This window comes from Palaemon carinicauda, chromosome 41 (genome assembly GCF_036898095.1).
Source record: "Palaemon carinicauda isolate YSFRI2023 chromosome 41, ASM3689809v2, whole genome shotgun sequence".
Lineage (NCBI taxonomy): Eukaryota > Metazoa > Arthropoda > Malacostraca > Decapoda > Palaemonidae > Palaemon > Palaemon carinicauda.
In genome coordinates, this window is record NC_090765.1 from 20,542,643 (window position 1) to 20,559,997 (window position 17,355).

The 17,355-nt window shown below is 44.8% G+C and overlaps 1 protein-coding gene across 5 annotated transcripts in view; it reads left to right on the plus strand.

Moving 5' to 3' along the window:
- Positions 1-17,355, plus strand: part of LOC137632285 (serine/threonine-protein kinase PAK 2-like) — a 210,359-nt gene that overhangs the window by 101,665 nt on the left and 91,339 nt on the right. For all 5 annotated transcript variants that reach the window (XM_068364183.1, XM_068364184.1, XM_068364182.1 and 2 more), the window contains exons 7-8: positions 4,830-5,016; positions 5,927-6,052. In XM_068364183.1, coding sequence (XP_068220284.1) covers positions 4,830-5,016; positions 5,927-6,052 — 313 coding nt within the window. The remainder of the gene's footprint in view (positions 1-4,829; positions 5,017-5,926; positions 6,053-17,355) is intronic.

A 17,355-nucleotide genomic window follows, 5' to 3' on the forward strand; every position in this document is an offset into this window, starting at 1 on the left:
ATTGCAAGAGTGAGCGCGCGCACACACACACACACAGAAAGAGCTACAACGATTTTGCATTATATCTAATGATAATATGAACTGTAAGGAAACTGATTTCGTGTAACATATTGGCGCTGATATAATATTTATCATGAAGATATTTCTAATAAGTTAAGAAATTATAAAAAAAAAATATGCCATACGTATGTATGTTGTATTTTGCTACGGTAGGTAGCGGCACTTTCAGATCAGCTGATCATAACCAAAGATAAAGAAAATTTTAAGTACTTCTCGATTGGTAAAATGCTTCCAAAATTGAAAAATAGAATACAGGAATGCATTAATAGAGCATATGATATCCTATGAAACAAGAAAATGGAATAATGATAGACAGTAAGAAAATATTGATAAAATATGATCGAGATTATTGCCAAATCATAACGCTTCTTAGTAAATCTACGGAAACCACTTTTTTAGTTCGACATATGATGAAATCGACTTACGACGCATCTCTCGGTCCCTATCTCTATCGTAAGTCGATGACTACCTGTATTAAGAAGTACGAGGCTGGCATGTGGTTGAGTGTGATCGCTAAGCAATATGGCTGAAATCTGTCTACGATTGGAACTTGACTTAAACAGAAGGAAGCCAGGAAGCCATCAAAGCAACAACACTTTTTAAGGGCATGACTGTTTTCTCCAGCAATAGGAGCCACGTCCATGATGAGATGGAGAGACTGCTGCTTATTTGGATTAAGGACAAAGAAATTGCTGGAGACACGATCACTGCGACTATAATGTGCCAGAAGTCCAGTGCTATTTTCAGTGATCTCGTACTTGCTCAGGCCAAAGACGACGCAGAAGAAGGGACATCAAAGCAGGCACGCCTAGAGTTCAAGGCTTCTCATGGCTGATTTGAAAAATTTATGAGACAATCTGACATTCATTCGGTGGTGCTGCATGGGGAGGTTGGCAGCTTGGATACGAAAGCGGCCAAAGGCTATGTTAAGACATTTGAAGAGTTGACTCTCCAGTAAGGCTATAGTCCCCAGCAAGTCTTCCACTGTGACAAAACCGGGCTTTTCTGGAAGACGGTCTGCCATTCATTTGGTGGTGTGGCATGGGGAGGCTGCCAGCTCGGTCACGAAAGCGGCCAAAGACTTTGTTAAGACGTTAGATGAGTTGACTTTCCAGGAAAGCTACAGTCCCCAGCAAGTCTTCCACTGTGACGAAACTGGGCTTTTCTGGAAGAGAATGCCATGGCTACCTAGGCATAAGCCTACTAAGGACAGGCTTACCCTTGCAATCTGTGTAAATGCCAGTGAGGTTTGTAAGGTGAAACCCCTGCGGGTTTATCACTCAGAGAGTCTTCGAGCCTTCAAGGCCCACAAAAAGCTTAAGAGGAGCTTCCAGTGATGCGGAGGTCTAATACAAAAGCCTGGGTAACAAGAACCTTGTTCACTGAGTGGGTAAACCTTTGTTTTGTCCCATCTGTGAAAAAATATTTGGAAGAGAAGTGCCTTCCCTTGAAATGCCTGCTGGTGTTTGACAGTGCCCCTGCTTACCCTCCTGGCCTCGAGGAAGATATCCTATAGGAGTATTCGTTCGCCAAGGTTCTCTATAACACCACCCCTCTCTTCCAGCCCATGGACTAGCAAGCGATTTTGAACTTCAAGAAGCGCTACACGAAATATCTCTTCAAGAGATGTTTTGAAATCACTGAGGGTACAAATCTCACCCTTCGTGAATTTCAGAAGGAGCATTTCGATGTTGTCATATGCCTCAGACCCACCGATACAAGGTTTGAGGCACACCTTGAACTCTTCATGGAAGAAGCCATGGCCTGATGCAGTCTCCGCACAAGATTTTGAGGGCTCCAACGTAGGCCAAGCTGAAGCTGATGCCGAAAAAGTTGTTGATCCTGAACATGTTCAATCTGAGGCTGCCGAAATCGTTAGACTCGGGATGTCCATGGGTCTGGAAGTCGATGAGGGTGATATTAAGGAGTTTCTCGAGGAGCACAAATAGGAACTTACGACGGACGTAGTTGAAGGCCATGCAACTGAACGTCGTTCAGGAACAGTTCTCTAGCGGCGAGGAGGAGAAGGAGCATGACCCACTGACGATGGCAGAAATTAAGGAGGGTCTAGCTGGCTACCATAAAATGGCAACTCTTGTAGAAAAGAGACACCCAGAAAAAGTTTACACATGTCGTCGTCTTGAGCAGCTTAATGTCGTTTGCTTGAGTCATATCAGGAACATCAAGAAGCTGGCAGAAACAAGCTTCCTTTAATTAATATTTTTTTAAAGATGCCTTTGGTACTAATCGGCCAAGAGGAACCAGAAAGTGATCCAAAAAGAAAGAAAAGTGGCAGTGATGCAGAAAATGATTGTATTTAGAAAATACAAAACATAAAGTAAAAAATACAAAATTAAAAAAGGCAAAAAAAAAAAAAATTAGGAGGAAAATTGTTGGATACAGTAAAGAGTTATGGACATAGTTTGGAGTAGTTTTTTTTTGCAGTTAACACTCACCTGAAAAGAGAAAATGCAGAAGCTGGTATTTGTAGACACTCCCTGCTGTTCTTATCATAAAGTTAAGTGTTAATATTTTCTGCCATTTGTTATGATGTTTCCTAACATTAAATGTTAATGTTTTCTGCCATTTATTAATCTGTTTTGTAAAGTTAAATATTTATGTTTTCTGCCAATTGTTAATATTTTCTGCCAATTTGCTCTCGGACATCGCCTTACTCCAAAGGTAAGGTTCCACATTTTTGTTACTGTATTTTCCATTTATTTTTGCATTGTACTGTCTGCTCTAATTATACATGTACTTTACTGGTTATTAATGGTTTTGTTATTATTGAATGATCCAAATGGTTGTATTTCATTGAGTTTAGTGGAATTTAGCCTTATTATAAACATTTAGTGCGGTATTTTTGTAGGGCTTGGAACAAATTAGGCTATTTACATGTAAAAGGCGACTCACAATGCAAAAAAATCACGGTACGTAATCCGTTACGGAACCAATTAATTTTGTATTGTGAGCCTTTACCGTAATATGGAGTTGGTGATGAGATATATTTAAGGGAGTTAAAAAAGATTATTTTAGGTGTACAGTAGTTATGTGATAAAAGAGATCATATGCAAACTTCCATGAGGTTGGATAGGGTAGTCAGGAAGGAATTGAAAATGACAGAGATGGCCTGATATGAAAATAGATTTCAAAGGTGAACAAAAAATCTAATGAGAATGATAGTTTTTATACAGTGAAGTAAATACAGAGAGTAATGTTAATGAACAAATAAATCTTAGAATAAACAGAGGCAAGTGAAGACTTCCTATCTTATATGGTAGGAGAGAAACAGAATTGAATAAAACAAGACTTGAATAGGTTGTGAAAGCCTAAGAATACTTGTGGGAGTGATTTTTAATGATAAAAAGGGCAATTAAGAGGTCAAAGTATAGAAAAGCACCTGGGGTTATTTGGATTTCAAGAGATTTAACAATATGTTGGTTATAATTTGATTGTTTGAGTGACACTGGTTGTTAAGGTATTTCTGGATGAGGGAGTCATTGTAAAGGAATATGCGACATGTATCATTTTTCCATTGTGTACAGTATAAAGTTAAATAATAAGGATGATGCAAAGTTATGAGAGCATAACCTTACTTAGATTACACAGGAAGGCAAATGAGATTAGTTGTATCGTATCTAGGAAGTATGAATATTGTGGGTTGAATTGAGGAAGAGAGTGCTTGGACCATGCTTTTGTAATGGAACAATTATGCAAATTGTTTGAGATTACATAGAGGAAAATTAAGAGATGACAGAGAAGTAATATGAGGGGCTTTGAGAGTATATGGCATAGAAAATAAGTTGTTAAGAATTATTAGAAGTTTGTATGGTGAAACCTAAGCATCTTGTATTACATGTAGGCGGAAAAGTGACTAGTTTTCGGGGAAAATGGGTCTGAGACAAGGGTGTGTTGTCTCAATGTCTGTTCAAAATCTTTTATAAACAGGATTACATTTCACAGGTGATTGTAAGAGCAATATTGTGGTATACAGAAACGAGTTAGGACATAGTTGGAGTATTTTTTTTTTCTCTCTTTAACACTCGCCTGATTGGGGACAGAAAAGAGAAAGTGCAGAAGCTGGTATCTCCTGTATCTGTAGACACTCCCTGCTGGTCTTATTCCTCACAATTGAATTTTACAAACTCTTAGTCTAAACTTCTGGTTCTTCTCACTTTCTTATTTTGAAATTGATTTCGCTTACGGTAGCTATTTGTAACTACATCATTTCATCTTTTGAAACTTATTGACTTTACTACATGAGGAACCTATTCGTCTCTGTTTTGTCTGTCGTAACTTTTGCCAAAGGGATGCTTTTTAGTGTAATTCATCAAACATAAGAAAAAAGGTTTCTTTGTCTATTTTATCAGTAATGTAGAATTCTAATTGCTCCATGTATTAAGGAGTGTGTGTAATTGTAAGTTATAAATATTTAATGATGAAACTAGTACTTTACCAAGTCTTGTGAATATTTTTGAGCTTCAAGAGGTAACCTTATAGGCACTGTATAAAAAGTATCTGTTCAAGTAAAAATATTTTACTCATGTTAGAATTAAATGATATCCATGATCAAAATTTTTATAGATTTTATATATTTTTTATGTTGATGTGATAAAGTTAACTATGGTATGGTTTAATTACAACAGTCATATTTTGTTATCGGTATATATTTTTTCTTCTTATCTAAGTGATCTTCTGTTTCCATAATTCTATGTCTGCATAGTATTTTCGTTTATTATATTAATTTTCTTTAATTTTCTATGTCCAAGGGCATCAGGTACGGTTTTCATAGCTCGCAATCGTAAATTAGGAAATAAAGTGGCTATTAAGGACATTGACCTGGACAAGCAGCCTAAAAAGGAATTGATCTTAACAGAAATAAAGGTCATGAGAGAGCTAAGACATGAAAATCTGGTCAACTTCCTGGATGTTCATTTGCTTGACAACCATTTGTGGGTAAGACAAATTTCAAATTTCTTTATGTATATGTTGTTTCCAATATATTTCATATTTATCATTTGATTGCTATATTCAAATTAGAATTTTTTTTAATTTCAGTGAACTTAGGAACCTTGTATTAATCTTAAACCTGTAAAGGTCTGATGACACACTTTAGTGTCATCCGTTCATGTAACCTTAAATGCTATACAGAAAATTTATTGAGGTTTATAATGCAATTTTCAGTTTCTTTTTATCTTTATCTCTTTTCTTTAGTCAAGCTATGAAACATTGTCATTAGGTTGACACATGACATTGTTGCTCTTTGGCCAAAAGTCATGAGGCTGATAGCAATTTTATTACTGCCGGGATCACCAGAGGGTTAATACTGTATAAATAGGTTTATATGATAAGCTTATTACTGTAAATTACTTTAGCCAGGTGTCATAATGGGAAAGGATTAAGGAAAGTTATCATTGTATTCATGTTGCTTGTAGCCCTAGGATAAATCTGACCTACAGTGTTATGAAAGTGGTGAGGTAATATGTTTTTATGCATAAATAGTCAAGCGGTATGGTATCAAACGGCAACTGAAGTTTTACAGTACTGGATAGTCAAGTGATGTGGTATCAAATAGCAAGTAAAGTTGTACAGTAATACTGTATAGTCAGGTGGTGTGGTATCAGACAGCACCTGAAGTTGTACAGTACTGTATAAGGTCATCTTTAACCTTATTTTTTAGGGAATTGCTGAAGTACAATTATACTTCCATTGTACAGGATTACTTGGCTTCATCCTCCTTATTATGATATTTAGAAAGAGGCTTTTATTCTTAGAATTTCAAATTTAAGTATGGAATCTAGGTTGATAGTCACTTTGGGTAAGATGATGTTCACTTGTTGATTACTATATTTCTTTCGTATTATAGGTAATTATGGAATTGTTGGATGGGGGCCCATTGACAGATGTTGTCACCGAGACCGTAATGAAGGAACCACAGATAGCAGCAGTTTGTCACCAGACCTTACAAGGGATTAATTATTTACATCAAAATGTGAGTCAAATATTGATTAATGCACATACAGTATATTCTTTAGGAATGGTAGCACTGGGTATTTGTTGACTACAGTTTGGTTGTTATTTTTATATCTCCAATTAATTTTGAAAATTCACCCTTTTTATCTAATTCCATACATCCTTCATTTTGTGTGTAATTCTATTTTTGATTGTTACTTTTTTCCATTCATTTTATTGACTCCTATGTGTTCAGAGGTGATTTTATCATTCAAACCATTTTGTTATTTTGTTTTAGATTCATTTATATGCCCAATCTGAATCACAAACTTTCTCTCAGTGAACATTCATCAACTTTTCTTTGTTCTTACATGTCATACAAACACTTGTCCTTTAATTAGGGATATCATTTCAGTGTGAGATGGAATCAGTCTTTAAAGTTGGATAACGAGCGGTTATCTAACTAGTGAGAAACGGTCATCTAACTAGTGAGAGTGCAGGGTGAGGAACCGCTATCTAACTGGTGAGAGTGCAGGGTGAGAAACGGCTATCTAACTGGTGAGAGTGCGGGGTGAGAAATGATTATTAGTGAGAGTGCAGGGTGAGAAACAGCTATCTAACCGGTGAGAGTGTGGGGTGGGAAACAGCTATCTAACTGGTGAAGTGTGGGGTGAGAAACAGTTATCTAACTGGTGAGAGTGCAGGGTGAGAAGCTCCACCCCTTTTCCAGTTGGAAATTCCTCCCATTCGATCTTTCGTTTTGGCCGCTGTATACTACAGATGTACAGACAGCTCCTGAAAAAACTTTGTAATTTTAAACATCTGACTTACCCGGTAGTTATATATATAGGTGGGACGTATAGCTATATATATAACTACCGGGTAAGTATGTTCAAAAATTTATTTTGTTATGAAAATATCATTTTTCATTCTCTTTTGCAGGGCATTAATGGTTGTTAGTAATGGAATGGGAGCAAGAAGTTTGTGTTTGCCAGGAAAAGAAAGGATGTTGCAACCAGTCTATGGCTAAGCCAGCTATTGATGTACACCTTATGGGGGCATGACTGTTCAGTCCTGAGTACAGATTGTGGCTTCCAGTGCATTAGAGGGTCATATCCTGAAGGGGAAGAAGTGAGGGAAACGTTGTTGCAACTCCCAAAAAGTCTCAAGGAAATTGTGTTACTGCTTCTGTCTCCTCCGGGGCTGCCAGGGTGCTACTGTAACTGCCGTGCCTGTGCTTACGCACCTTGATTGGTTCATAGAGAGTATACTGCAGGTGTCAGGAGGATCTGTATTTGCGGGTTTTTCAGGTTTCGCTGGTGGTGGCAAACCCCTAGTGTTCGTCTCTCTCTATCAAAAGCTGTGCAGACTGCTGATGACAAGTTTGACCGCTGAACATTTATCATTGTCTCAAATGACCCCAGAGACACCAGTGGTGAAGGGTATGGCAGTTCCCTTGGATAAAATGAAAGGTAAGTCTGATAAGGTACCCCCCAGTCCAGCAGGTATGGTGCCAGATTTGGAAGTCATGGACCCAGCAGCCTGTAAAGGTAAGAGTAAGGGCAAGAAAAGTATTGGACTTGTCCCTGGTCTTACACAATGCCAGACCCGATGCCAGTGATTCCAGACCCTTTCCCTGTGTCCTTTGCCCTGACCTTTGTACCAGGGGCTCCGGGGCCCATCATACTTACTCCCTCAGTGTCAGTGGTTGTGCCTCTGGCCCTTCTTTTTGCAGGGACGCAGGGCCTTGTGAGTGTACCATCTCCTTACTCTGTGACAGTGTGGCCCAGCATTGTGGCTCCTGTTGGAATAACCTGTGTGGTTTTTTTCCTTTAGGGGAGCATCATTGTTGATGGTTGCTCAGACTTCAACTGCTCTGCTTGCAAAGGCAGGAAGTGATAGAAGTGTGCACGATGTTCTTCCTCATCCTCTTCGTCCTCCAACTCAGATTAGTACTGTTCTTCTCAGGTGAAGAAGTCCTGGAAGGCAAGTCGTAATCATAGGGATAGGCCTCCTTGTGACACCACCTCTCTCGAGGTGGGTGGATGGCACATAGGTGATTCCTGGGCCTCGCCCAAGACCTTATGTTTCAGCCCCGGCTGACCTGGTGCCCCCAGCTTTCCCGGTAACCAGTAACCAACGGTGAGAAAGGTACTCAGCCCTGTATACTTTCTGTTCCAAGGTTAATGGATGAGTTGTTCTGTAACTGGAATACAAACCACGCTATTTAATAGGGGTATTACCTTCAGCGTAGTTGAAATGACGAGCCATTAATTTTTAACGAGGGTTAACTACCCACACCGCTAGTTAGCGAGGGGGCGGGTGTGTTAGGGAGGGTAGCTTGCTACCGCTCCCCCTCACACACCTGTGATTGACCTCACTTTGCTTTCGACTCGGATGGTGAACAGACGTTGCTGTTCTTCATCCTTGCCGACAATTGGCAGCCATTAACGCTATTCTGTTTTCTCTCTTTTCTTAGACAGAGTGTGTGTGAAGTTGACTTCTGCGACCATGCGCACCTGCCCTTGACTCTCCGACCGCCCCTGTGGAACATTTCTGTCGGCGGTCGAGACTGATCCTCACGCCCTTTGTCCTTCTTGCAGAGGTCAACGGTGTGATAGTGTCAACAAGTGTAGGGAGTGGTCTTCCTCCCAGTGGGTGAGGTTTTTGCGACGGCGGAAGAAGTCCAAGCGGGATATTTCTCCTTCGAAGGTTGCTTCGAAGGGAGGAAAACCCAGGGCCTCTTCTTCCGTCGCCCAAACCTCCTACTCGGTCGGTCTCTTTCGAGAGACAGTTGAGCAGTAGCGTAGACCAATTTATTTCTGACCAACCCCGGGTCTCGAGAGATGAGGTTGCTTCCCCTAGCGAAGCAGCACCACCTCTCCGCACCACCTCTCCCCCCTGGGTGAGGCCTTGTCACTAACTTCCATATTTCAGATTTGGTCGTCCTTGGGGCTCATGGGTTCGCCCTCCAAGGAGGCGTTGCTTGAGTTCATCCGCATGGGTGCTTCTGTCAAATAATCATTGTCGCCGGCAGAGGTAGATCCCCTGACTCTTATCGATGTTGTTGTGTCAGAGGTGTCTCATGCGACATCACCCATCTCCTCTGCCACTCCAAACTCTACAACTGTAACTGCCGACTTAGTTTCCCCCATTCTTGATCATCCTCCGTGGGGGAAACTAAGTTCATCATCGGTCTCTCCTGCTAGTCTTTCTTTACCTTGGGGGAGTTCGCCTACAGAGACTCCTCTTCGGAGGACTGCTGACGGTCAGCTTGCTGATCCAACGGCCCCCAGAGGGCGCATCCGTCGGTTCTTCGCCTTAGAGGCCATCCTTCACCTGCGGTGAGGAGGCGCCTCTTTGGTTCAACGTCTTCAATGCAGTCCCCCTCAGAGGATCCTCTAGGCCTTTAATCGTCCATCACTGCACCTGCAATCAGTCTTGTAACTTCGATCCTGGACTTCTCTGCAGATTGTTCGCGATCTCCTTCGGTGGATGGTCGTCCTTTTAAAGGACATCGACCATCCATCAAACAGACCTGCCAACCTTCCATCGCCATTCCTGTATGAACCTAATAAAGCTCCTCTAAAGTGTGCTATCGCGCGCCATCACTCTCGCCCTGCGTACCACGCGCCTACCCGTCCTGACCAGTGCTCACCAACAGCTCGTCAAACATTAACGCTTCGGCGTACCACTCATCCTCCTCGCCCTCATAAAGGGCAGCAGCCTCATGCACTTGTGCGCCAACATGCTCTTACGCGCCATCAGTATCGTGATCTTCAGCGCTCTCCTGCGTGCCATGCACACACATGCGCACACGATCACCTGCACTCCCTGCGCAAACATGCCTAGGGTTGCCTACGCGCCAGCACACCACCGCGCACTTGTGCTCGCCTGTGCGCCAATGATCTCCTGCGCGCCAGCGGTATCCTGCACCTATGCGTCCTGCGTTCACGCGCTCACGCACCCTGCGCTCACGCACCCTGCGCTCACGCACCCTGAGCTCACGCACCCTGCGCTCACGCACCCTGCACCCACAATCTCCTACGCGCCAGCGCCCACGTGCCCGCCAGCACTCTCCTGCACGCCAGTGCTCACATGCGCGCCAATTCTCTCCTACGCGCCAGTTACCTGTGCGCCAACGTTCTCTTGCTCACCAGCGCTCTCCTGCGCGCCTACGTGTGCCCCACATCACCTGGGCACCAGCGCTCTCCTGTGCGCTTACTAACCAACACGCCAGCAAAAACCTGCATGCCATTACTCTCCTGCGCACAAGTTCGTAGGTGAGGCGACAACCATGTTGCTGTCCTAACCTGCGCGCCAGCGCTCGCCAGACCATGTCCACTCACCTGTGTGCCATCTTTCTCCTGCGCGCATACACAGAGATGCGCACGCGCGCCCTCTTTCCTACGGACACGCGCCAACACTCTTCCGCGCGCTTATCATGATTCTCCTGCGTGCCCGCGCGCAAGCAAATATTCTCCTGCGCGCGCTCGCCAACATTCTCCCGCGCGCGAGCACGAATTTTCTCCCTCACGCGAGCGCCAATGTTCTCCTTGGCACGAGCATGCGCACCAACAGGTACGTCATCCGACAAGGTTGCCATCGCCTCATTCCCCTCCCTGCAAGCGCATTCCATCGCGCATTGTTGGAGAAGGGAAACAATTTCATGCAGAGGGGTTCAGGATCCCTAAGCTACCAACTTAGGTGAACTCAACTACTCCAGTGACTCCTCCCAGGGAACCTTCTGTCCCTTTCCCATCAGGGGATCTGTCTGACAGTACGTCTGTCAGCCACCAGCCCTGGTTCAATGCCTTAATCATAGCCGTAACCCCGGCTTTCAAGCCCATCCTGTCTGATCGCTCATCAGAGCGACCAATAGCTCTAGATCTAAGGCATGGAACCATGGCTTCCTCAACCTCTTTGAAGAGGAAAAGAGGAGTTTCGGACGCTGTCACTTCCCCCGAGGGCGAAGCTGATTCCATGCAGACAATCAAGGCAAGTTCCTCCTGTTCCTCAGACAAACTCTCCTTCCCTGTCGTACGAAGATCTTCCGTCACCTAGGGAACCATGCAAAGAGAGACTCTCCCTCTCCCCCATCGCACCAATGGACGAAATCTCTCTTCACGCCGAGAGTTCCCCACAGTCTGAGAACAGAAGGGACATGCCACACACATCGATGTTGAAGTCTTACCTCCTTCCCCGGAAGGAATCCAACGACTCCAAAACCATGCCGAGGTCCTCCACCAGGGCTAGAATGGAGTCAGCCAGCCACTCAGGGAATGTCTGCGACTCTCCCCAGGAAGAGCCTTTGGGGACAGAAGGAGACTTCGCTGCAAGTCCTACAACAGGAGGAGACCAGCAGGAGTCAGAACATGCATTCTGGCAGGTTCTGACTCTAATGAGGGTTCTCAACAGGTTTTCGGACCCAGAGATCCTCCCTCGAGAGGGCAAAGACATGGTCCTTTGGTACTCAAAAACCCTCAAAGACCAATGCAGCCCTGCCCTGGTCTCAAGGGGTGAAGAGTACCAGGGACAAGATCGCCCAGCAGCTCTCCGAGTTTGCCTCCTCCAACCGTTATGGTACCACGAACAAGCTCCTCCCATCTCCTCGCGTAACAGCAGAGGAGGTACTTAGAGATCCTGGAGGAGCCCAGTTCATCTTTTCCTCTTCACCACTCGCTGGAAGAGCTAACCAAGGGAATCCCTCTTGAGAGACTCTCCAACTGGCAGGTCTCGTTCTCGGCAGCCGAGATCCTCAACCAGGAGAAGGTCACGAAGTATGCTATTCAAGCTACTTTGTGGCTTGATATCTGGTTAGGGACCTTAGGTATCCTGATACAACCCGACGATTTCTCTAAGGAACGTACCAGGAAAGCTTTGGAAACCTTCCTACTCTCAGGTACTCGAACGATCGAGTTTCTTGCCCACCAAGTCTCAAACTTGTGGGCAAATATCATCTTGAAATGTCGAGATGCAGTAGCTGAGAGGTTCCACCAGAAGGTCCATAGCATCGAGATCAATAGGCTCAGACATTCCTCCATAGAGGGGTCCCATCTGTTTGAGCCTAAGGATGTGGAACATGCTACTGAAAGGTGGAGAAAGTCTCATCAAGACTTCCTCCTCCATAGGGCTTTAACATCTAAGCCCTATAAACCTCCAGCACCACAGCAGCCCTGTCCAACCAAGACCACAACGACAACAAAAACTGCAGCGAAGATAACGGTGTCTAAGCCCTACAAAAATTCCTTCAGGGGAGGGAAAAATCCTAGAGGGAGTAGCCGAGGCCACAAATGCTAAGATAGGCTTGTCCACAAGTGGGGGGATGCCTACAAAGTTGCGCAAACAGGTAGAAGCAACTTGGGAAAAATTCCTTGACAATCCCCGTGATCAGTCTAGGATATCACGTCCCGTTCATAACATCTCTACCTCTCCTGACCAGGAATCCAGTGTCATTGAACTCCCTTGCCATGGGATTGGCAAGGGGGCAAGCCCTTTGGGCAGAAGTCCAGACCCTGTTGAAGAAGGGCGCTCTCCAAGAGGTCCTCGACGGATCCCCAGGCTTCTTCAGTCAACTCTTTCTTGTAAAGAAGGCGTCTGGAGGCTGGAGACCAGTCATCGACCTCTCAGCTCTGAACGATTTGTCAAACAAACTCCGTTCAGCATGGAGACGGCAGACGCAGTCAGACTAGCAGTAAGACTGCAAGACTTCATGTGCACACTGGACCTAAAGGACGTGTACTTCCAGATCCCAGTCCATCCGTCTTCAAGGAAGTACTTAAGATTCAGCCTAGACAACAGAATGTACCAGTTCAAGGTGCTGTGCTTCGGTCTTTCCACAGCACCACAAGTCTTCACCAGAGTGTTTACCCTAGTGTCATCTTGGGCACACAGGATTTGCATCCGCCTCCTCTGTTATCCGGACGACTGGCTAATCCTAGCAGATTCGGTGTCAATCTTTCTTCAACACCGAGACAAACTTCTGAGACTTTGCTAGGATCTGGGGATCATGGTGAATCTCGAGAAGTCCTCTCTGCTTCCCACTCAAAGATTGGTATACTTAAGCATGATTGTTGACACCATTCCCCACAAAGCCTTCCCATCAGACGACAGGACAGCAAGGCTGAGAAAGGTCGCCAGACCTTTTCTCAGACGAGAAGAACTTCCAGCCCAATCGTGGCTACGTCTCCTCGGTCACCTTTTATCGCTGGCCCATCTAGTTCCCATTGGTCGCCTCAGGATGAGATCCCTCCAGTGGCGACTCAAGTCCTGGTGGAATCAAGCATATGACTCCCCGGACATCCAGATCCCCATGGGACCTGCGGAACTGACAGACCTCGAGTGGTGGGTGACAGACGAGAATCTACGAAAGGGAATGGACTTTCTCGTCCTCCCCTCGGATTCAGACGCTTCAAAAAAAAGGGTGGGGGCCCACATGCTGCACCACGCGACCTCAGGCCTCTGGTCAGAGTCAGGAAAATACCTCCACATAAATTTCCTAGAGATGAACGCTGTCTTTCTGGCCCTTCAACAATTCCAACAGTTCCTGGCAAGCCACTCTGTGGTGGTGATGAGCGACAACACCACAGTAGTGGCCTACATCAACAAACAAGGAGGTACTTTTTCACAGCAACTATCCCACCTAGCAGTAAAGATACTGATATGGGCCAAAATCCACTCGATACCACTATCGGCACGCTTCATTCCGGGCAAAGGGAATGTGCTCGCCGACAACCTAAGCAGAGCATCTCAGATAGTGAGTACCGAGTGGTCTTTGGATCATCTAGTAGCCAACAAAGTCCTGACTTTGTGGGGTTCTCCGACTGTGGACCTCTCCGCAACTGCCCTGAACTTCAGGCTCCCGTTGTACTGTTCCCCAGTCCCAGACCCCAAGGCTCTCTGGCAAAATGCTTTCCAACAACGGCGGGACAACATCGATGTTTACGCCTTTCCCCCCGTTCTGTTTGGTGAGGAGGGTACTCAACCAGACCAGAACATCGGTCAATCTTTCAATGACCCTCATAGCTCCACTATGGCATCACGCAGAATGGTTCCCGGACCTTCTGCAACTCCTAACGGAGCCTCCAAGAGAACTCCCTCCATGACACAATCTACTCAAACAACCAAATGCCAAAATCTTCCACAAAGCCGTAGCTTTGCTACGACTTCACGCCTGGAGACTATCCAGCATCTCCTCTTTGAGAGAAGATTTTCGCAACTTGTGATGTCTGGACAGCTGCGAAAATGATCAGCAGCAGTCTACCAGGCAAAGTGGAAAGTCTTCTGTGGTTGGTGTCGTGGAAGGGTTATCTCTCCACTCGATGCCACTTTTCCAGCAATAGCGGAGTTCCACATGTATTTGCGTGAAGGAATGCGCCTATCAGTCTCGGCAGTGAAAGGCTATCCTCAGCCTTAAGCCTCGCCTTCAGACTGAAAGGAATGGACATTTCTTCATCGCTAGAACTTTCTCTACTCATACGAAGTTATGAACTTATCTGCCCCCAGTCAGAAGTGAGACCTCCCCCATAGAATGTGGTTCGAATTCTCAGGTCTCTTAAGAGACCTCTCCATGAACCATTACGCCAGGCAACAGATCGCCACCTGACTTGGAAGACGGTGTTCCTGCTAGCTTTGGCCCCGGCCAAACAAGTCGACGAACTTCATCGTCTCTCATATGACATCGCACATTCAAGGGGATTGGGAGAGGTAACGTTCACTTCATCCCTGAGTTTATTGCCAAGACTCAGAACCCGGGAGTAGCGGATCCTCGATTTGACTCCTTCCGGATTTCTAGTCTCCGTACTGTAACAGATGACCCAGACCATCTCTTACTATGCCCAGTAAGGAGTTTGAGGCTGTACCTCAAGAGAACAGCCGCAGCCCGTCCTCGTGTGCCTGCACTATTCGTCAGCACAGGAAGGACCAAGAGGAGGGTCACCAAGAACACCATCTCAGCATGTATTCACAGGGTCATTGACCTTGCACTGAATCCAGACCCTCCTCCGTCACGTCGCCCTAGAGCACATGATGTCAAGGGCATAGCTACGTCCCTGGCCTTCAAAAGAAATTACTCAGTGACGCAGGTTCTTCAAGCTGGGGTGTGGAAACGTCAAAACATGTTCACATCCCATTACCTGCAAGACATGACCCACAGGAGAATCGATACGTTTTCTATCGGTCCTGTGGTGGCTGCACAACAGCTGGTTTAAAACCTCAAGCTCCTTATTGGGCAAGTTGCAGAAGGTTGAGGGCATTGTTACCCAGTTTTAGTCTGCATGAATGAGAAGGTTTGACTGGCCCATATTCTTTTCTTCCTTATCCCCTCTTGGGGAAAGCAGCACCCTGGCTTCTCTGCATAGCTGACCTTAAACCACTGCAGGTAAACCATGCTCCCTTGTGTACCTAGTATTAAGATTAATACAGTTGCGTCCCCATACCCTGACGAGGTGGTATTGGGAAAGTCCTAGTGCACAGTTTTTCCATCTAAAGAACTCGAAATAACTTTCTAGGACGAGTCACATTTCTACATACCTTCACACAGCTTATGTAGGCCGCGAACCTTGTGTAGCAAGGTTTTAGCGAGGCGCAGGGAGTCCTTATTCCTTGAGTGAGTGCTAACACACTCGGATAAGGAGCCCCTGGGTAAAGCCAAAAAGCCAAATTGGCTGGGACGTCCACCCTTCCTAATGGGTGAGTCACCCCCTATTAAATAGCGTGGTTTGTATTCCAGTTATGGAACAAATGACAAATTCGTAGATAATTTGTATTTTCCTAACTATACAAACCTTAGCTATTTAACCAAACTTGCCCGCCAGCCCTATCCCCTTGAAGTCCTACCTCCAAGCAAAGTGAGCTCAATCACTAGCGGTGTGGGTAGTTAACCCTCGTTAAAAATTAATGGCTCGTCATTTTAGCTACGCCAAAAGTAATACCCCTATTAGATAGCTAAGGTTTGTATTGTTAGGAAAAATAAAAATTATCTACGAATTTGTCATCTTTGGCGACTTCCATAGCACCATTCGAGGCCGTACTCGAGCGCATATGCACTTTGGTTGACCAAGAATGTGGTGCATAGGGCCATGCTCACCATAATGCAGAGCATAGGATCGTTGTTGCCTGTCTGCCCTGACCTGAACGAATGGAATTACGAGGTATTTCTTGTTCTGCTGGGTCCCATGAAAGGAGTTCTCCTCCCATTGCCATTGGCCTCCCGGGGCGTTCGTCAGCTGCCGATCAAGTTCCCGGTCTGTCCTTGGAACAGAACGGTCATATTGGAGGGAGGGGGGAGCTGAGTCTCTGGAGCATGCTGCTTCACCCTCACCCTAAGGGGCAGGATGTCTTGAGGATCCCAGTACCCGGTTCGAAGCCTGCTGAGGCATACTACCCCAAGTCAGAGGGTTCCTTTGTGAAAGTCCTTGCACTCACAATGTGGCTACCATGGCACTATCCTGTGGAAGGAATTCAGTCATTGATCAGCACTTTAGTGCTCCTCTAGGATCGAAGCCCTCGTTGGAGTTACCTTGGTCGGACCTCATGGACTTGTGCCTGGAGTGGGTAGATGTTCAGATATGTGGGTCTGAAAGTTCACTTTGTTCCAGCAGGTCAAGCAAGATCCTGCCACCCCCACTCTGTAGGCACCAGTGGTTCTACGCACTGGAGGATACTATGTGTGCACTAGGGTTTCTCTCCTGGGATCCCTCCCATTTTCCAAGGGTTAAAGAATCTCTCTCTCTCTCTCTCTCTCTCTCTCTCTCTCTCTCTCTCTCTCTCTCTCTCTCTCTCTCTCTTTTTTTTTTTTTAAATCTTTGTTTATTTACAAAGTCTCTATTGAATATTTACAGACGGAGCTGTAGTAAATAATTTCTTAAGCTTCAATAATCAAGCCCCACAGGCAAATACTATAAGATATCATGCATTGGCAACATGATTGAAACTGGTTAACTTTATGCGATTCAACTTAACAGTACAAGTAAACAAAATGTGAGAGAAATATTTCAAATAAAACTATTGAAATTAGTATGCTAATTGGAAAAAGATCAAGTATTAACTGTTTCCTTTAGTAAACATGAAATATCCTTCGGTAGCATGCCTTAATCATGAGGGAAATATTTGAGACGAAAATTGAGGTTGATCGGCTGATTTGAATGTAAACAATGCATTAGATTATAATTTGCTGTTTTTATTTATAAATATGATACTAAAATGTGAATTTTACATGCATTATTATTGGATACAGTTAAGTGAAACACCAGTTTAATCAAAATTTATTTTAAATATAGCTTTAATTTTTTACCACAGTAAATGGATATAAAGTGTACATAGAGAGCTAGGACCAGCTGGGTG